We start from the raw sequence: 20,966 nt of genomic DNA, 5'->3' as shown, positions 1-20,966 counted from the left end.
TAGTGTTTCCAGTCTGGCTTTGTAGTTTTGAGAACAAAGTGAGGGGTGACTATCTTGAAGTGTCAGATGTAATTATAATGCTTGAGAATTGAATTACTAGCAGATGACAGACCATAAGTGTCTGTAGATCAGGTGTTCAGTAATTTTTCTCCAGTGTCCTCCAGCCTTTTCCTCCTGTGTCCTAAAATGTTACATCACAGAGTGGATAACAGGAATAGCAACACAAGAGCATTCTCATTTGAATAGAGGAGAAACAAACAGCTCTTACAATACTTGTAAAGTACTCAGGATGTGACAGTTTGATACTGCTAGCATCTCCAATGGACAAATTAAAATGTATTAAGACAAGTTATTTGAAGTAAAGGTATATAAGGTTAGTGGTAATAATGTTGGTGTCTGAAGGACAGACAGGGAAGGACTTGTGTGGGTCTTACTCTCTGTTAGCACTATGCTGAGGGAGACCAGATGGATGGAGAGACTCCGAAGTTTTCTGCACTTTGTTTATCTAGAGTTAGGTCAGCTACTGAAGTAGAACCCTAAGGCAAAAACCACTGTTAAACTGCCTTTATCTGCAGCAACTTTGCATAAAGTCACAGTTGTGTTTTAACCCCAGCTGTCAACTGACCACCTCTCTGGTGGATTGGGGGAGAGAACTGGAAGAGTAAAAGTAAGAAAAGTCGTGGGTTGAGATAAAGACAGTTTAATAGATAAGACATACAAGAAAGGAAAACAAAGAATTCATTCACTGCTTTCAGTGGGCAGGCAGGTGTTAAGCTATCTGAAGGATCAGGGCTCCATCACAAGCTATGGTTATTTGGGAAGACAAAATGCTCTAACTCTCAATGTATCCTCTTCCTTCTTCCCCCAGCTTCATATGCTGAACACAGCGTCATATGGAAGAGAATCTCTTTGGTCAGTCAGGATCCTGGCTGCTTCCCCTCCTAGTTTCTTGTACACCCCCAGCCTACTTGTTGATGGGGTAATGTTAAAACCAGAAAAGGCCTTGACTCTGCATAAGCACTGCTTAGCAGTAACTAAAACATCCCTGTGTTATAAACAGTTTCTAGCATAAATTCAAAACAGCCCCATACTAGATGTGGAAAATTAACTCTACTGCAGCCAAAACCAGCACAATTGCTAGAAGCTCCAGTCCACATCTGGAGATTCCAGTAGTGAAGACGACATATTGGGGGGGGGGGGGGGAGATAATTAATAATGGCATTTTATTATAGTAAATTTAACTTTAAAAGCAAACAAACATGCTCCATCCAAACAAAAAACCTGAAGCAAGCCACAAAATTCCGTGGCTGTTAATCTCATGTTTTGATTGAATTCAGAATTAATGTAACTTCTCAATTCTGTATGTTTGACTTAGATATTTATTTTTTTTGGAGGAGGAGTTTTCTCCCCCTTTAAATCTCAAGTTACACTCTCCAATGCAAGAGTGTGTGTTGTGCGGAGTTATGGCTATTTTATGTAGGAGGAGAGCAAAGATAAATCTGTTCTAAGCATTTCTCTCATTACTTTCTCCTAGGAAAAAGGTCATTTATGGAATGAAAGAGAAATTGCATACTGCTAGAAATTAAATAGCAGTTTTGTACACTAGCAATGTTACTTGACTTTAGAAGTCAGCCCTCAGTGTGCCTCACTGGTTCTCAGATTTCCTTCGCTGTTTACTGCAGCTTATGTAGTATTGTCATCAGTCTCCAAGAACCTGGGATTGTTTCTGTCAGTTTCATACATTGCATGTAAATGGACTTCTTATAGCAATGTTTTAGTCAGCGTCTTGGCAACACATTGGGGGTTCTTGCTTCAATTTACATCTTTGCAGCAGGATTAAAATTATGACTCACATTTCTTATTTGTGGGTTGTACAGAGGGCATACAGAAACTCATGGGAAGTTGACCTACCTTTGAAAAGGAAATCTGCTTCTGCAGAAATTCCTGTATGAGTACGATTTTAACACATCAAAAGGAAGCATTCAGTTGTGCAAGAAAAGCAGATTAAAGTAATCAATTTCACAACTGCTGTTTAGATGTACAGAGTTCACCATTTCTTTTAGGAGTTAGAGTGGAATGGAGTCCTGGGATTCTCCTAGGCTTGTTCAAGATGTTCTATTTTCCCTATGAACTGAGTTCCCTAGATTTTTTTTAGTTTGCAATTCAAGAGAATTTTGAGGGTGTACCTGAAACTATGGGCAGCCGAATCTTTTGTGTTGTTGCTTCATTGTTATTTTAATATTAAGATATTGAACATCTGCAGTACTGCAGAAGTAGATTATAACAAAGGTCAGGATGAATCCAAATTACTCTGCTCCAGATAGTTAAGACATAGCAGATGGCAACACTCTACATGGATGCATTTTATTATTCTTGGCCTGTTTTTCAGTAACTGAGTTAACTTGGTCTAGAAATCATTTAGAAAGAAATCTGTGCCAAAATGCCTGATTCTTAAGAGGAATTTCCAATACTTTGTTTGGCAAACTAAAACCTAAAACAAGAAAGAAAAAAGTTAAGGTAATAAACTTGTATGCTAATGTTGTATGCCACTTTTATATAGCTGTTTGTCCATACAAGTATTGCGTATCTCAATTAAACGAAAATGGGGAGTATTAAATAACTCATTCAAAACTCATTAAATGGGTACAGCTCAATTTACATTTTACATATGCTGCAGTAAGCTCATTACTTCTGGTTTTTTACTGCAGATTTAAGCTGACCTAATACAAAAATCTACAGGAATAAGTTTGTGAGGAGGTGAACTTTGTCACCTCGGTGCATTTTGGTTTTCATTTTCGTCATCATTCTAGAAGTGTTTATCTCCCTGATAGGAGAATGTGTTTCAGGATACACATTCCATATCCATTTTTTTTTTAACTCGGTTTTCAAGACTGTTTTTGAAAAGAAAATGTTTCTTCTGCTTTCAGGCTCATCTACTTCTAGTGATCCCATATGGTCTGGCCATTCACCACCACCCCATCAAGAAAACTGGGTCAGTTTTGCAGATACCCCACCAACCAGTGCTCTTTTAGCCATGCATCCTGCTTCTGTCCAGGTGTGACACTTTATTGGTATTTGATTTGCTTCATTCAGACTGATGTTGCAATTTATTTTTGTTTTTTTTTTTCAAATAACTTCTGTTGCAGATGTTTGGTGTGTATCTGTGCTCTAGTCCCTTCAGTGTTATTTACCCAAAAGATACTTGTTTCGTGGGGTTGACTTCATTTGGTATGATTAACTAAAAGCTACCAATTTTTTAAAATGTCAGCAATTATGACTTTAAAACATGTGTTTCAGCTTTTTTTGCATATGTGCTTCCCCCCCCCCCCCCCCCCCCCCCCCGCTTACATATTCGCAGTCATTGCTATCCATATGTATCAGTGTGCAAAAATACCCTGCTGTTACCCTGTTAGATACAATCTGCTGACGGTTTCCTGCAGTTTGTTGTTAAAACTACTGCGAGATTTAACTGTGCTTTATTTTTGAAGGCAAGAAGTTGAGACTTCATAGAAGCATTTTAGGTAGATAATACTGAGGAAAAATATTTCATTTCAGGACCAGACAACAGTTCGAACTGTAGCATCAGCTACAACAACAAATGAAATTCGTAGGCAATCAAGTAGTTACGATGATCCCTGGAAAATAACTGATGAACAAAGGCAGTATTATGTTAATCAGTTTAAAACCATTCAACCAGATCTAAATGGATTTATACCAGGTAAGTTACTCTTTAAAAAGATATAATTGTGGGTGCAGCAGTGCTCTTACAAAGGCTTTGCTGTGTGCTTAGGTTTGCATACCATTTTGAAGGAAGTTACGCATTTTACTGGTAATACCCTAGTAAACACCAGTGTAATTCAATAAAGGTCTTTGAAACTAATTAGCCCTTTTTTCCCCTTCATTTAATCCTAGTGATTAGTGACATCTTTCCCTAAACCTTTGATAAATAGCTCATGTCTTTTACCATAGCTCTTAAGTCTTCTAGTGATTTCAGTGGCTTTAAATATTAAAAATGACTGTTGTAATTTTTCAGGGTCTGCAGCTAAAGAATTTTTCACTAAATCAAAACTACCTATTCTTGAGCTTTCTCATATTTGGTAAGTGTGATGTATGTTTATTTGGGATGATTATTTAGGAAGCTGTCTATCTGGCAGTTACTGAATAATCTACTTACTAGAAGGTGTTACTCAGTGAAATTTCAGTAGTACCCTATGTTCAGTCCTACTCATGTTTGTACCAGTATTACTTTAGTGGTCTGTAATGAGTCTCAGCTGGCATTATTTACAATGCATTTTTGGCTTTTAAAGACTTTTCAGAGTAAGAAGTAATTTATTTGCAGTTTTTATTGTTACAAACGCATATAAAATTTAAAGAACTCTTTAAATTTTATTTTTTCAAGTCTAAACAAAATATGCAGGTGCAAATGTCTTTTGATACACTTAGTTGGACTTGATGAAAGATAAATTTTTGGCTTGGTGCAACACCTGTTTGTATTTTGGAATTTGCACTGCATCATCACATGCTGTCATTAAATGGCTTACCTTAACAGCTTTGACCATTCTTTCCATGTAATGATTTCTAATTCAGGTATTTTCCCATGTAAAACAAATCACGTTGCCTCAACATTATTGTTTCCTTGGCATACTTTGCCAAAATGCTGAGGCCAGTAATACTGTGTATTGCTGTCTTAAATGAGTTAAAAACTCGGAGAGTAAGAGGGTTTAAAGGATGCTTAAGAAATGTTACTAAGGTAGACTCATCTTCTTCAAGGAATAAAGTGTGTAGCACTAGTAAGTGTTATTGGAGTAAATGGAATATAAACTTTATTCTTCCAAGTAGCACAACAGAAGTATGTCTTTTGGAAATAAAATAACCTTTAAAAGTGTACTTACATTAAGTTTTCTCTTTTAGGGAACTGTCAGATTTTGATAAAGATGGTGCACTGACACTGGATGAGTTCTGTGCTGCATTTCATCTGGTAGTTGCTAGGAAGAATGGGTATGATTTGCCAGAAAAGTTACCTGAAAGTTTAATGCCCAAACTGATTGATTTGGAAGACTCGACGGGTAGGACATTCGTTTCAACACAAACTTCACTGTTTTCCAATGTACAGGTGTTAAGAGTGTATCAGGAGGTGTTTATAGGTTTGTATTAGCATAGCACAGTATATCAGTATCAAGTAAAGCAGTGTCCAGGTTTGAGAAATCTTAGTGCTCAGAGCTAATCTGATGTCTGTATGTCTGTACAGGGAGGTGTTATTTGGGAACAGTACACATACTGACTCATAGTAAACCAAAATTGTCACAGTATGGATTTTGTTATACAGTGATCAGCTATTGTAGTCCAGATTCCCAATCTAGCTATACTTCAGACTTGCTTTCAAATGAATGTGCTTTCTGTTCACCCTTATTTCTGAAAATACAGCATGAATTTGTAAGTCTTGAAGGTACTTAAAATATTCCTGGGCTCAGTGCTAGTACTGTGGAGTTTAAAATACAGGCTCAGCAGCAAGGATTTTTTTGTAGTAGTTCTACTGGCTTGACACCAGGATTTCTCCTCCATTGTTCTGGCACCTAGTCTTTCTGTGCACAGTCCTTTGGATGCTTCCAGATAAACCACTGAATGTATGAGTTCTGCTTGTTTATACGTGCCAAAATACTTGGTCCCCAAAACCAGAATGGTTGAGGCCATCTTCCTTTTTCTATTTTCACACAGCTAAATGATACTGGATATTTTAAAACTGCTTTAGGTTACTTTTTAACAAGCAGTCTTTGCTTACAAAGTCAACTTTATACAGTGATAGTACAGGTTCTAGGATTTCCTTTGAATTATTTAGTCAAAAGGGGGTTTCTACCTACTGTGTTTGTAGGATGTCAGAGACTTTCATCTGACAATCATTGAGTTCTTAAACTAGGTACTGTAGCTCCTACCTCCTCTCCTTTAATAATTAAACCATTTTGTGTGGGAGAAGCTTGGCGCCTCAAAGAACCTTTCCAACAGCAGTCAGCTGTAACTGAAGTGTTTTCAGTATGAGTAAGCATTTTGCTATGGCCAAAACACTGATAAGAAATATGTACAATTAACTGGGTGAATACCTAGCAAGAGGCTAAAACCTACATACTCTGATTTTTAAGGTGATTGTCAAACATAAATCTTGATAAGAAATGAAATTTTTATTTGTATAAACCAGTTACTTCATAAAAACCCAAACAAAACCATACAAAAAAGGCAAAAAAAGGGGGGAAAAAAAACTCCAAACCCCACAACTGTATCTGCACCTAATGCCCTGCTGCTTTCATTGATAGATTTCAAAGCTTTTATCATTCAACCAAAGTTCATAGACTCAATAAGGTTGGAAAAGACTTCAGAGATCAAGTCCAACCTGTCACCCAACACCTCATGACTAACTAAACCACGGCTTCAAGTGCCACATCCAATCCTTTATTGAACACCTCCAGGGACAGTGACTCCACCACCTCCCTGGGCAGCCCATTCCAATGGCCAATTACTCTCTCAGTGAAGAACTTTCTCCTCACCTCCAGCCTAAAGTTCACCTGGCACAGTTTGAGACTGTGTCCTCTTGTTCTGGTGCTGGTTGCCTGGGAGAAGAGACCAACCTCTGCCTGTCTACAACCTCCCTTAAGGTAGTTGTAGAGAGCAATAAGGTCACCCCTGAGTCTCCTCTTCTCCAGGCTAAGCAAGCCCAGCTCCCTCAGTCTCTCCTCATAGGGCTTGTGTTCCAAGCTCCTCACCAACTTTGTTGCCCTTCTCTGGACATGCTCCAGCAAGTCAACATCCTTCCTAAACTGAGAGGCCCAGAACTGGACACAGTACTCAAGGTGCGGCCTAACCAGTGCAGTGTACAGGGGCAGAATGACCTCCCTGCTCCTGGCTGTACTGTTCCTGATGCAGGCCAGGATGCCATTGGCCCTTCTGGCTGCCTGGGCACACTGCAGGCTCATGTTCAGCCTAGCACCTAACATGATCTATCACCAGAACTTGAATGCTTAACTAAATGCTTTAGGAGATGTTACTGACATGGCTCTACTTTTGCTTGTAGTTGCAAAAGTCCAAATCTCTTTGCTATTTGAATTTAAAAGTTACAGGCCTGTGTGCAGGCTGATGTACATGCTAGATTACATGGGTTCAACTTAAGGACTGTAAATCAGCCTAGAAAGGTCAACTGGTTAAATTTATGTAATTTTCCTTTTAGTGCCTGTAAAAACTGTTTCAGTAAATCATGTTTCCAACAGCCTGCTCAGACAAAGAAACTATAAAGTATGACACCTGAGAGAGTTTTTAAGGCCCCTTTTTCCACAGCATGCAACTTTCATAAAGAAAATTGTAAATACCTCCAGGGATAGTGTCTCTACTGATGCCCTGGACAGCCTGTTCCAATGCTTGACAACACGTAAATCTGTGTAATTTTTTCTAATGGCCAATCTAAACGACCATGGATTATGAATTGAAGCCATTTGCTCTTGTCCTGTTACTCGTTATGTGAGAGAGGAATCCAACCCCAACCTCCTTCCAACCACTTTTCAGGTAGCTGTAGAGAGCAATGAGGTTTTTTCCTTAGCCTTCTTTTCTCTAGGCTGTACAGCCTCAGTTCTCATCATAACACTTGTTCTCCAGACCCTTCAGCGGCTTCGTTGCTGCTCTTGGGACATGCTCCAGCACCTCAGTGTCTTTCTCGTAGTGAGGAGCCCAAAACTAAACAGCATGTGAAGTGTGGCCTCACCAGTGCTGAGTCCAGGGGAACAGTTGCTTCCCTAGTCCTGCTGGCCGCACAATTTCTGATACTAACCAGGATGCCAATAGCCTATTTTCAAGCTGCTGAAGAATGTGAATTACTTCACTATTCTAAAAACTTAGGATCTTGCACACTATTTCAGGTGTTAGCAATACCATTATTCATTTTGCCCTTTCATTAGAAACTTTCTCCTTGTTCTTCCATACTTCTGCTTGGTCCTTGAAGCTTTGTCTCTTTCCAGTTTGACTTTTGAACTAGTGGCCAGCAGAAGAAAAAGTAAATACAGGGCTCCCAGAACTCTTCATCTCTGCTCAGAGGGAGGGAAGAACTTTGGTGATCTACTCTGGCAAGCTCTCCCTTACCAGCCCTTGTGACTCTATTAAGTGGCCAACTGCAGGTGTCCCAAACTCGTTAACATGTAGATCTTGTCTTGCATCTAGCTTTATGACTCACATGACATAGACCTATTGTATCATAAAGAATCTATACAGTTGGGCATTTTCCTGCCTCTGCAGAATTTTAATAGAAAAATGAGTTGTAGCTATCTTTCTGCTGGCAGATTTTGAAATTAGCATATTTTTTGTGTACGGTAAGCACAACATGTTATTTTGGCTGCTTGGTGACATCATTGAGCCTGTAAATACCAGCTTGATGTAGCTTGCTTTTTTGTGTTTTTTTTTCCCTTCCCAGCAGCAGGTGTTAGATGCAGTTTCTGTCTGAATGCTTTGTAAAGACCTTTCCTCTACCAAACATATATACAAGATGCTAGGCACAAGTTTGGAAAAACTGGGTCTCAACCTGATGTCTGGTCATTTACAGGAAAAACAAGACCTTGAAATTACTGGTTTCAGTGTATGGCTTTTTCCTGTTCTCTCTCTGCCCTGGCCCCAAGATGGGCCAATTAATTTCTTTTTGGACTTCAGGGTTTTGACTGTTCTTTTAAAGCTAAGCCTCTTTTGGTTCCAAGCAGCACCTCGGAGACAAGAATGGGTTCTTGATTTTCCAAGTTGCAGTTGGTCAGCATTGACTCTTCAAGTGTTTCCAGTTCAGTTTGACACTGAATTTGTTAGGAGTTTTGAGGGGAAGACAGCAGACAAAATATTGAGCTATTGTAGCAGAAGAGCAGGCTGTGGAGTTCAGCTCTTCAGGAGTCTGTGTTAATAAATTTTAATCAGTTTTTGGTACAGTGTATTACACGTGTTCTTGTGGCAGTCAGCTTCAATCACATCTACCAAGCAGTCTCTTAAATGATCATTTAAGCCATCTCTCCTGTTATGCAGTATTGTTCAGAGTTTTAGTTCTTTAGATTGTAAACATCTTGTTAATATGTCAAGCTACTTTTTCAGTCCCTCTTTCAAGTGTTCCTGTTACTTACATGAGTACAAGTTACTTACAATTGCAATTGTAATCCAAACTTCTTTTTGGTTTTTTGGAGGCTTTACCTCTGAGCTTGTATTGTGGTATCTTGCAAAATAGAAGACTCTGTAAGCAGGATCGTAATGGAATGCTTTATCTATTGTTCAGATATACCCAATTCTATTCTGTTTGAACAGAACAAAAATAAGTGTGCTGCATCATGGAGGAGTGTTTCTCTAGGGAAGTGTACTTGCTGAAAGCTCAGAAAAAAATGACATAACAGTAACAATTTACATTGGTAATGTGACAGCTGCTAGACTGCAGCAAAATGTAGTGAATGGAAACACCATTGTTTTACTAAGGAGATTTAAGTAGTCTTTGGGGAATAATCTAAGGGAATGGTTTTCTCCATCCCTGCTTTCGTGTATTTGCTTCGTGTTTGCATTGCATAGTGGTTTTGATTTAATCTTTCGTACAAGAAGTACTTTATTCGTCGAAGCTTCTCAGTGCTGGGATTGATGTAGTAAATAGTAGTTAATTGTTTCCTCAATGTAAGAAAAAATTGCATTTATTTCTACATGAAATCAGAATCTGAAAAATGTTATTTAAAAGCCAACACCAGAATTCTCAATGTTCCATTTTCAGAAGGATCCTCAGAACAAGAGTAGCACCTGATAAATAGTATATGCAACTTGAACTAGAGGGTTTTGTCTGCTGCTGAGCAGCACTTAGGAAGGAGGGAAACAGAGGGTGCTTTAATGAGATGTGAACAACTTCTCTGAGAGTAAACTGAGTGCAGTTGACAATTTTGGCTTACAGTGATTCCTGTCATTTCAGAAGTTGGAGAACAGACTGGTGAGGTAGGTTACTCCAGCTCTCCGGCAGAAGCCCCTCCAAGCAAGTCTCCATCAATGCCATCCCTAAACCAGACCTGGCCTGAATTGAATCAGAGCAGTGAGGTTAGCACTTCTGTTTAAGAGTTGTTTCATTGCCAGTCAATAACTAAACTGTGTATGTGTCTGTAATTGGTGTATTGTTGATTATCCGTTGGCAAGAAGTTAGCATGTTAAATTGTGAAAAAGGTAATGTTTTCCTTCTGATGTTTGTCCTCACTGTGAGACAAGCTACTGTTTAGTATGTGGTAATTGCATTTGTATTAATTACAACATGAGCTCGTAGAATTTTCTGGAAAAGCTGAATTAGTTTCTGATTTTTTAAAAATTTAGGACAGGTTTTTGTTTGGGTGGGGTTTTTTTTGTTGCCTCTGATGGGCTCTTAAATATAAAACATCTGACCAGCAGTGTACAGAAGTCAGCTCTGGGAAGCAGAGACTCCAAATTGAATCTGAAGCCAGCTGTTGACTGAATTTGTGTACATTTTAAACTCTTACTGTTATGCACTGCTGCTTTCTCATACTTTATATACCTATTTACTGTCTAAGCAGTCTTGCATAGTAAAGCCATAGTTTGTGAGAATTTGGAACTGAAGTTACTGAACAAAATTTTTAATGTTTTCCACATATATTTGTTGTTTGAAAAGCCTGTAAGGGGCTGATTCCTAGAGGCTGTTTGTGTTGGTCCGTTTTAACAATTCTGCCTTTGGCAGAGGGTAAAGCCAAGCCATGTTGTATTCTAAGAGCTACTTCAGAGACTCAAATGAGTTCCTGACTGTAGCCACAACATAAATATGGTGTAGGCTTTTTTTATTATTATAAGGGGATTTTTAAAAGGAAAGAATATTGGGATTATTTTTGGAAACCTTTTTAATAATCTGAGACGCTCAAGAAAAAAAATTTGGTTTAATGTCTAAGATACTTCTCTCAGTGACTTGAGTATTCTTAATTGACTCCTACTGAAAGATCTTTTTGTAGCTTTCTTCTTTTATAGTTAGACTTCAGATAAACAGAAGATTGGTAGTAAAAAATACAGACAAACCAAAGGAGAATCAGTATGAAATAGAAGACAAGCAAATTTTCAGGATTAAAGTTAGGAGCAGAGGAAATTTTCTTCCTTTCTCAGGAGAAAAAGGACTTTGTAAAGTCTGCTGTTCATCTTAAGTGTGATAGCCTCACACTGATGTCCTTACCACATAAATGTAGGAAATGATTTAGTGATTCATAGTTCTTTTACTTGACAGAGTGACTATTAGACTTCTGGTAGTAAGCGTTTTTGTAGGAGGGAGGTGAGCAGATACTCAATTGTTGAATAGAATAAACCAGGTTGGAAGAGACCTTCAAGATCATCATGTCCAACTTATCATCCAACCCACCTAATCAACTAAACCATTCAACCAAGCACCCTATCAAGTCTTCTCCTGAACACCTCTAATGATGGTGACTCCACCACCTCCCCGGGAAAAAGCTAAAAAGCTGTACATGTTTGCTACTGTTTTTAAAGATGTGTTGATACATTCCTTCATGTTTGCAATCAAGATTCAATAAGCTGATCATTTGGTAAGCTGAAATGCAATTGAACAGATTCCTTCAGTGTCCAGTGCCACTCCAACCAATGGAATGGGGTAATCACAGTAGCGGAACAAGGTTAAAGACCATTCTGTCAGCCAAAATCTTATCTTAGATAACTGACTTTGTCCATTTGAATAGATGATGTGGGATTTTATTGATGAAAATCTATTAAAACTTCAAGAGGTTTGGAAAAGTTCCCATGCTAAGTATACTACCATATACTAACTATACTAAAATAAGATGTGGATATTTATTAAGTCTTAAGAGTTTTTTTGTTCTAACACACTGGAATTTCTGATTTTTCAGCTATATTGCTGTGCATGCTTCTTGCTCCTCAGCATTTTCTTGCTGGCATGAGTAAGACTGAAGTCCGCAGAGTTTTAACGTCATTAAAAAAATTCTGGTGTTACTGCAGGCACCTGTCTGTTTCCTCTTAGAACCTCTTATAGTTGTCATCACCAAATGAATTGCTTGGAAAAGCTATGCATCATCTGCCTTTCCAGGAAATTCCATCCCCGTTAGTATCAAGACCGTTATTTGCTCTGTACTTCCTAGCTCGTAGTTGGTTTTTAGACTCCAGTTGCCTACCTTATTTACTGGAAGCTCACAAGTATGGATGGAGGCATCAGTCTCAAAATTCAGAATAAAGAACACCATGGAAGTCCTCCTAACTCTGGATACTACCTGCTTCACACTCTTACCTCTTCACTCATGACTTTTCTTGCTTCAAATATTTTCCGTCTAGTCTAAAGCCTGAGCACTTAGTTCTGAGAGCTTACAAAAAAGACCAAAAAGTCTACTGAATTTTTTTTGTTGTGAAGTCTGGTGTCGTGCTAGCATGGACAAAGATACATAGATTTGCTTTGAATTTACAACTTTTACAGGTTGGTTCAGGTGTCTGGGTGTTCTTTTGATAGTGATTGAGGTTGCTGCGAGTTTTACTTTCTAGTACTCTTTTGGAAGTATTTTTGAAGAAAAAATTTGCAAGTGTGGAAGACAAATGTTTTTAGTTTTCAGCTAGTAGGACTTGGATCCTAGCTAATCAGTTGTATTGTCAATGCCCTTAAACTTTGCAAAGAGTTTGAGATACAGTCCAGTACATCTTTAATATTTGTACCTTTCTGTTAGCCAGAGCATTAGCAGTAACTAGCTTCTTGTAGTATTTCGGGATGGAGAGCGATAGCATAGTCCTGAGAGCGTTCAGGAGGTGTTCATCCTCCTTTGTGACCAGCTAGGGAGTCTGAGGACAATTAATAACTATCCTGCAGTTTGGCTTCAGAGGAATAGAATAGGTTGGAAAAGACCTTCAAGATCATCATGTCCAACCCCTCAACCAATCCAACCCACCTAAGCAACTAAACCATGGCACCAGGCACTCCAAGTCTCCTCCTGAACACCTCCAATGATGGGGACTCCACCACCTTCCCGGGCAGCTCATTCCAATGGGCAATCACTCTCTCTGTATAGAACTTCTTCCTAACATCCAGCCTAAACCTCCCCTGGTGCAGCCTGAGACTGTGTCCTCTTGTTCTGGTACTGGCTGCCTGGGAGAAGAGATCAACATCCGCCTGTCTACAACCTCCCTTTAGGTAGTTGTAGCTCCAGGCTAAGCAACCCCAGCTCTCTCAGCCTCTCCTCATAGGGCTTGTGTTCCAAACCCCTCAATTCAGTAAATTCAGTATCCATCTCTCCATGACATAGATGCTGTAAACCTTCATGGAAGTTATAAAAAATTCAAGAAGTAGTATTTCTGTAATCAAGTGTTCAGTTTGTCAGCTTCACTGGTAACTCTGAAGTCACTGGCCAAGCCAAGTTTAAAAGAGCAGTGGTAGTCTGAAAGTAAACATTAATGCTTGTTTCATGAAAATAAGCAGCTGTGTAAACGCAAGAGGCCAAATTGGGGGTAAGGCTGGCAAGAACCCTGGCCATTAAATTTCAGACTTAGTGAAAACTGGCTCACTCAGCAGGTTTGTATAGCTAAAATCTACCTCTTTGTGAAGGGGTGGAGTGACACAGCGATAAACTGTTTAAAATGGGGGGTGGGATAGAGCAGTTAGGAAGGAGAACTTACATCCTTATTAAAAAAAAATCTAAAAGTAAAAAAATGTTGCCCATTATCTGCACTAATTTAAAGTTTGAAATCACTACAAATTTAGTTAATCTTTTTCTTAATATAATTTTAGCTGATTGAAAACAGTTGCATAGAACTTCTCACAAAAGAGTTGTTGCTGAAATACCCAGTTTAGACCGGGTTGACATAGAGGCCATTCATTAAATATGTGTTTTTCTACATTGAAGTATGTTAGGTTGCCTAACACTGCACAGTTTGTCCTGTATCTTAGGAATCATTTACGTTTGATGTGGCCATACAGATGGGACAAGAATAGTGATTTCTTTTCGTGACTATACTAACATAACTTGAGTCAAATTTTCTGAGCACCAGAATTCTTGTATTTCTCATTTTTTGTTGTTTTGTTTGAAAAACATCATTAATATTTACTTGTTATCTACCAAAATGCAACAAGTGGAGCATTCCTGTTACAATTTGTAATCAGGTCTCTGGATCACAGACTAATTTTATGTGCTTTAATACTTCGATCCAATTGTGGCTGCAGCTTGACTTAGTAAGCATGAGGACTCTTGACAATCGTGTATTGATACGCCATGCTTATACCATACAAAGTTGTTCAGAGATTGACTTGTTTGCTTTTAGCAATCAACAGTGTGTTTGAATTTAATTCTTTGCCTTGATAGTGATCTAGATTTGTAAAAATGCTCTTTTACAGCATAGAATCACTTCTCAGGGGTTGCACTGGCAAGCTAAACTGGTGTAATTGGAGTGCTCTGCTCAGTGTTCATTTCTCTGGGATATTTTAACAAAACTGGCATTCACAGAATGCATTTATTTGGCAGCTACAAAGCTGAGGAACCTTTCTGTGGATTTTATAATGACAAATACACAGTGTGTCACTGGTTTTATCTTTACAGTACTTGAATGGCTTAACCATTTTTTTCACTTGTGTGATTTTCCTTGGTGAGCATGAACTCTGAAGGTACTTCTGTGTTGATGGCACCCCTGTGTCTTCATTGTGAAATGTGAATGCCAAAATTAATACTGACAGATGGCAAACTTGGTTGCCCAACAGTCTCAGACTGAAACTAAGTACTAGTGTGCTCACCTAAGTCAAGTACTGTCCAGAGCAAATAGTTTCCAGTGCAACCTCCAAACTACTATGCTAAATCTCCTCAGTGATCTTTTACTTCCATCTTTCTCATCATGCTGACTTCTCTCCTCTGTCTGTTCAGCAGTGGGAGACATTTAGCGAACGCTCTTCAAGCTCACAAACTCTGACCCAATTTGATTCTAACATTGCACCAGCTGATCCTGTAAGTCAATCACTTAGCTTGCTTGTTTGAAATTAATTTTATTAACACTGAATTTCCATTCATTGTATTTAGCTACTATGCATGATTCCACAGACTTCTTTTTGGGGAATGGTGGCAGGCATCTTGGTTTTTTTGCTTGTTTTAGGAATACAAATTTTCTAGTGCTGCTTATGTTTAATATCTGAGTGCAAAGAATGCCTTTTTGCCTTGATTTTGATGTAATACAACACTGCTACCAAAGTCTATATTACACAAAGAATTTAAACATGATTTAAAACATAAATGTGCAAGTCAATGCAAGGGCCACTCCCAGTGACCAACCAGTTCCATTTCAGATTTTTTTTCCTGTGTTGTTTCAGGTTTTCAGGTTGCAGAGCTTGATTTGCACGATCTTTAGTGGCTGTGGCATTTCATTTTTCTAATATTTTCACTAGGTTACTTATAACACTTGTAGTGTTTCTGCAGTTATTTCTGTGCTGTTGTAATGCTTACTCAGTGAGGAGTGCTCTAAAGGATTATGTAGTTAAACATCTTGTCAAGTTTGGGAGCTAATAATTCACCACAGTGTTTCAAGTTCTGCTGGTTTTAGGCTTGACAGTGTGTGACATTGAAGCAGTTTTGAAATGCATTAAAATTGTTTCAGTACTTAGCTGCTGTTTTCCTCCCACTTTTCTTACAGATTTACCACTCCTAGTGTTCATTTTAATTACAGTGTTAGTGTCCATTTGGTTATCTAATGAAACATAATAGGTGTACATAATATTTAACTGCTTTTAGTATTAGACAAGATAGTTCTGAAAAATGTATAATATGTATATTTTAAATACATCAGTGCTCCACTTAGTCCTACTTAAACTGAAAGCCAGCATTTCTGTCTGAGGCAGTCATTTTTGGTTTAAAAGTAGTGTGTTTATATGTTTTAATGAAGTAAACATGATGGAAATCACTTTCTGGTTGTTTCTTACTGCGTATAATTCCTTGACAGTAAAGAACTTTTGCTGTCTTTTTTCTGCAGTAAAGGAGCAATTTAATTTTACACAGAATTAGTAAATTACAGAAAAATGAAGCTTGAGGTTGTTTTTTTCCCATATGTTGATACTCTCAGAAGAGAACAGTGATGGAAAACTCTAGGTGTGTGTATGAACAAATTCAATAGAAATACAAAAAACACACTGGGAGGTTGCCCTCTGGAGTAGTTTTCTTGAAATCCATGTAAGTGAGCAAAATGTTAAAGAATGGTGAGCATCTCTCATGCTTGCTAAGGCACCACTTTGAGAATAGACACTTTGGAGTCTTTATTTTCATATGAAAACCAGGAACAAATGACAGCATGATTTAAGTAGCAGTGTGGAGACTTCTTAATTTAGCACACTCAGCAGTGATGCATAGGCCTGATTTAGTGAACCACTCCTGCTTTCACAAAGTAGAGTATGAATAACTTAACAAGGATTGTTAATAATTTAACTAAAGAGGTAAAAAGGGGGAAAAGATACATTTTAAAGTGATAACTAAAAGCCTGGTGCAATGAGTGTTTGAGCTATGACTAGAAAGTGGGTTTAAGTTTACATTTGCAGCAAGAGTAGTGCAAGTCACTTCAAACTGTTTTGGAAAATATTATTGTAAATACCTTGTGCTTGGTGAAATTGATCTACTTAAGAAGGTAGAACAGATTAATCCCCTGATACAAGAGTAATTTGAAGCTTCTTGTTATTTCTGGGAACAGAATATAATCTGGAATTTTTTGGTGGTATTACTGTCCCATTAGAGTATTCTGAGTACTGATGGTAGTAAAAAATCAATCCACTCAGACAGATGTGTTCATACTTCCAGGTTACTTGGGAACAAACATACAAATTTTGAGATTTTAAGCCATCTACGCTGTCTCCAAACCAAATAGAAAGAGCTGTTTATAAACTACATTTAAAACGGAGTCCCTTGTCTGAACCACAGTGAGGTCAATACCTGTCTAGAGATGTATTCCATAGGGTTCACAAACCCAAAGTTCAGAAGATTTTCCAATTGTGGAGTACGTATTCTACAGAGAATTACTCGTAATATATAAGGAGGCTCTAACTTTTTGTGCCATTTTAAGTTAAGTTGAAGAGTGGAGTTTGAAAATAAGTGGCTTCTGTGTAGTTTTGGTTGAGTCTTGGATTACCTTTTTTTTTTTTTCTTTTATTTTTAACTCACTTTAACGTATCATCCTCCAGAAATCTGGTGAAATCCAAGTCCTCTTTACCTATAGAAACACTTCCAGTGCCCTTCTGAAGTAGTATGCTAGCTTACACCTTAAAAAAAGTTAGGGAAACTTCAACTTACAAAACTCTGGGTTTATGGGTATATTCAATTCCCTGGAACTGTGTAACAAACCAGATTTACAAAATTATGTCTAGAAGTGACATTTCTGTGGTGTCAGAGAATCTTAATAGAACCATTTAAAGCTAACATCACTTAACTCTGATCTCTTCTACAGGACACTGCAATTGTCCACCCGGTTCCTATAAGAATGACTCCAAGCAAAATCCACATGCAGGAAATGGAGCTTAAAAGAACTGGAAGTGGTAGGATATTTTCTCTTGCTCATGAGGCAAATTTTGGACAATTATTGTTGGCATTATTTGATTGAACACTAGCTTTTTTTTTTTCCTGTAGAAGACTGTATCTGGCATTCTAACCAGCATAATTGAGAGTCTCAGGACTGAGAATTGGAATGTAGTTCAGATAGGTGCAGAGTTTGAATTGGCCCTTTGCTACAGTGAGGGGTTTCACCATCCATAGATCATCACTGCTTGGAGTAGTATAGGAGCATGATTATATAGATTTGACTTGTGCCTCTGGGAGAGCATCTGTTTCCTTATTAAATACTGAAGGAGACTTTGAAGTTGGAGAACATGGCCTGCATTGATAAACCTTGCTCTTCTGTGGACAGGAATGCCGAGTGTACTAGTTTGAAACCTGGGAGTATTGTCAGGTGTGTGGGTTTTGTTGGTTTTGTTTTTAAATACTGTGGTCACTACTAAGAAAGATGGTTGGATAATTTTCTTTAAGGAACAGTGAAGTCAGAATTTATGGATGTGTCTCAGTAAGCCAGTATTTTGTGAAGTCATGTAACTCATGCAGTCTTCAACATAGGAGGTTAAATTATTATCCACAACACGTTTCTTTTAAACTTTTCTTAGCTTGTAAATAAGTAAAGATTCCCAATTCTTTACACTGAGAAATAGAAACAATGCTATTACAATGTAAAACTTTGAAGCTGAAATAATTCACCCATCAGAAGTGTTACAATACAATTTTAGGCTAGTTTGTTTATTTAGCTTTGTTTTTCCCTATCTAGATCATGCTAACCCTACTAGCCCACTACTTGTGAAACCACCTGATCACCCAGAAGAAAACAAAATGAGTTCATCTGTAAAATTCACATCTGGAAATACAGTTAGTAAGTATCAGTATCAGTGTTGTTTTGTTAATGGACAGTCAAAAACATTTCTTCAATATTATTTCATTCATAGGTTCACTTTTTCTTGCATTGCACAGAAGTACAGATTTAGTGATCAAAATACAGGTGTGGGTTAACTATTTTACTCCACATAGTTTAGTGTTAATGGGTCAATACTGTTTGAACTGAGAACCGATGAAGATTTATGAACATCATAGTGACCTATGGCAGGAAGCAGGGCCAAACTTTTCCATTTCATGAGGTAACAGAAACTGCACAGTTGCCTTTCTGTGTGAGCTGTGTGATTTGAAACAAAGGAGAGGGGAACTGTGACCTCAGTGGTAACTGGAGAAGTTTCCCCTTAATTCTTCTGCTTGTTATTATGCAAGTAAAAATAACAGCAGAGAAAAGAACTGCTGTTTACCCAAATCGTTTTAACCTTAATGTGATATGCTACTTTACTATCTCTTTAATAACAATTTGGGTGTTATTTGAGACTCCTGCTAAATGATGTAAAGAAAATCATGAATGCTACAGTCAAAAGGGGGGGATAATCTAAGTCACCTTCCTTCCTAATGAAATATGAACAAAGCTGGAGGATAACTTGTGTTAACTAACATTGAAAAGTACAAACCTCCCTTGAGGACAAAAATAACATTGCACAAGTCTCTGTCCTTCATAACAGGACCTTTGGCTGACTGTCACACTTAGGTTACTGGAAATACTGAAAAAGGATTCTGTTAAAGATTGTGTTCAAACTCATGAGTTTGGATTAGCCAATATTGGTACAATATGAAGGTTACATTTGCTGAGTAACCATCCTTTGCCTTATATAATGATTAAAACTGTTTACTGTCCAAGTGCCTTTGAAATTGGTTTAGAAAGGCTTCTTCTGTTACCAGTGTTAACTCAGTAATTTTGTACTGAAATGATCAAAATTTTCAGTTGAAAAGGGCTTAAGTTTTTCCTCTTTAAATGTGTGATTATCTCAATTCTTGTTTGACTAGGTTATATTATATGCTGAGTAGCTTGGACCAGTAGTAGAGCTGTTTGGATTGAGGAGAGAGAATTTCATGTATCACATAACCAACTTGTGCTTGAAACTTAATTTTCTCACTTGAAAATGTAAATGCCACCTCATGGCAGGCACTCCTGTTTCTTCTTTTTTTTTTTTCCTTTTAATTCTCCATAGCCCTCACTGAATAGAGACACAGCTGCAAAGTAACTTCTAATCTGAAATTAACTTGAAGTACTGTATGCCTTAGATGACTGAGCATGATGAGGATCTCAAGCCCGCTTCACTAGATTAATCTATCTACAGTTAAGAGAAAAAAGAAAGGTCCTAGGAGGTTAATCTGGCAAATCTCATTGCTCCAGTGACTTTTCACCTTGAATTGTGCTTTATCAGGTGCTCTGTAATAAACCCTTGTAATAAATTACCCTGAGATACATTTTCTGTCTATGTTCATTCCATACAAATTTTGTGGGTTTAGTTAGACTCTTCATATCTGGGGAGAAAAAAATGTTTGCACAGCTTTTAAGACTGAGAGCGTCCCTGAGGAAACTGTCTATATGATGTTGTTTTTATAGGTGACTTTGGTTAAAGCCTAAAAGCTTTTGTAAAGATTTAGTCCAAAACAGAGCTAACTACCAGCCTTAAAGGTTACAGTAGTAGCAGAGCTACTGAGTTTGCCTGTGTACTCTACATATTTTTCCCTTTTTCTAAGCATTTTAACAATCCTTCAGTGCTTCTGAAATCAAGCATTTCCTACTGCTTGCCTTTTTTTTTCTTTCCCTTGGCTATCCCTTGCTCTTATTGGCTAGATTGAAATTATAGTGTCAAGTGTTTAAAACTTAATGCTTATGGAATGTACATTTTATATGTTGAATACATTATTGGCATTGCTTATTCTTAAGTACATCCCAGTAATAACCAACAATTTATATTATTTGGCAAGAGGAGTTGGTCCTTCAGTCATTCAGACTTGAGGATTTTCAGTCCTGCTGATACCTTACAGAGACTCAATACAAAGACATAAACTTTTTTAAAAACAAATACTGGATACTTAAAATCATGTGTTACTTATAATGGTGCAAAACAAGTGTTAATGTTGTACTTTCCTTTGCCAGCAGACGGTTACAGCAGTTCGGACTCCTATACTTCAGATCCAGAGCAGATTGGAAGCACTGTTACACGGCAACGGTCAGTAGAATAGCAACTGAACAAAAACAACCCATGTAAAAGGCGTTAAAAGAAGCCTGTTCAGAGGTTCTGATTGTTTGGCAGCTAGCTTGTAAAATGATGGCTAAAGAGGTTCTTAACACCTGGGAATCTGAAGGCCATCTGCTTTCTAATGCATTATGCTGCACCTGTTAATGTGTACACTGAAAATAAAAAAAATAATGCAGTCTCAAAAGTTGTTTGGAATTGGCCAGTCAGTGTCACTTTCTTCTTAAACACAAGGGAATGGAAATACAGGAGATGTTTCCAAATAACAGTTTCTTGTATTTTTAAAAATAACCCATTAAGCATTCATTAATGGTGAAAGGACCTTGTGACTTCATAG

At 37.8% G+C, this 20,966-nt stretch overlaps 1 protein-coding gene across 6 annotated transcripts in view; it reads left to right on the top strand.

Annotated features, from left to right (window-relative positions):
• REPS1 (RALBP1 associated Eps domain containing 1) overlaps positions 1 to 20,966 on the top strand; it is a 62,821-nt gene that overhangs the window by 32,959 nt on the left and 8,896 nt on the right. For 2 of the 6 annotated variants that reach the window (XM_054162659.1, XM_054162653.1), the window contains exons 5-13: positions 2,928 to 3,055; positions 3,556 to 3,718; positions 4,034 to 4,097; positions 4,912 to 5,066; positions 9,947 to 10,068; positions 14,880 to 14,960; positions 17,434 to 17,521; positions 18,298 to 18,399; positions 20,530 to 20,602. In XM_054162659.1, coding sequence (XP_054018634.1) covers positions 2,928 to 3,055; positions 3,556 to 3,718; positions 4,034 to 4,097; positions 4,912 to 5,066; positions 9,947 to 10,068; positions 14,880 to 14,960; positions 17,434 to 17,521; positions 18,298 to 18,399; positions 20,530 to 20,602 — 976 coding nt within the window. The remainder of the gene's footprint in view (positions 1 to 2,927; positions 3,056 to 3,555; positions 3,719 to 4,033; positions 4,098 to 4,911; positions 5,067 to 9,946; positions 10,069 to 14,879; positions 14,961 to 17,433; positions 17,522 to 18,297; positions 18,400 to 20,529; positions 20,603 to 20,966) is intronic. The other 4 variants (XM_054162657.1, XM_054162655.1, XM_054162654.1 and 1 more) reach the window with 4 other exon arrangements.

This window comes from Dryobates pubescens, chromosome 6, assembly GCF_014839835.1.
Source record: "Dryobates pubescens isolate bDryPub1 chromosome 6, bDryPub1.pri, whole genome shotgun sequence".
NCBI lineage: Eukaryota > Metazoa > Chordata > Aves > Piciformes > Picidae > Dryobates > Dryobates pubescens.
Note: the sequence above shows the minus strand (reverse complement) of the source record. Positions and strands in the feature narration are given on the sequence as shown.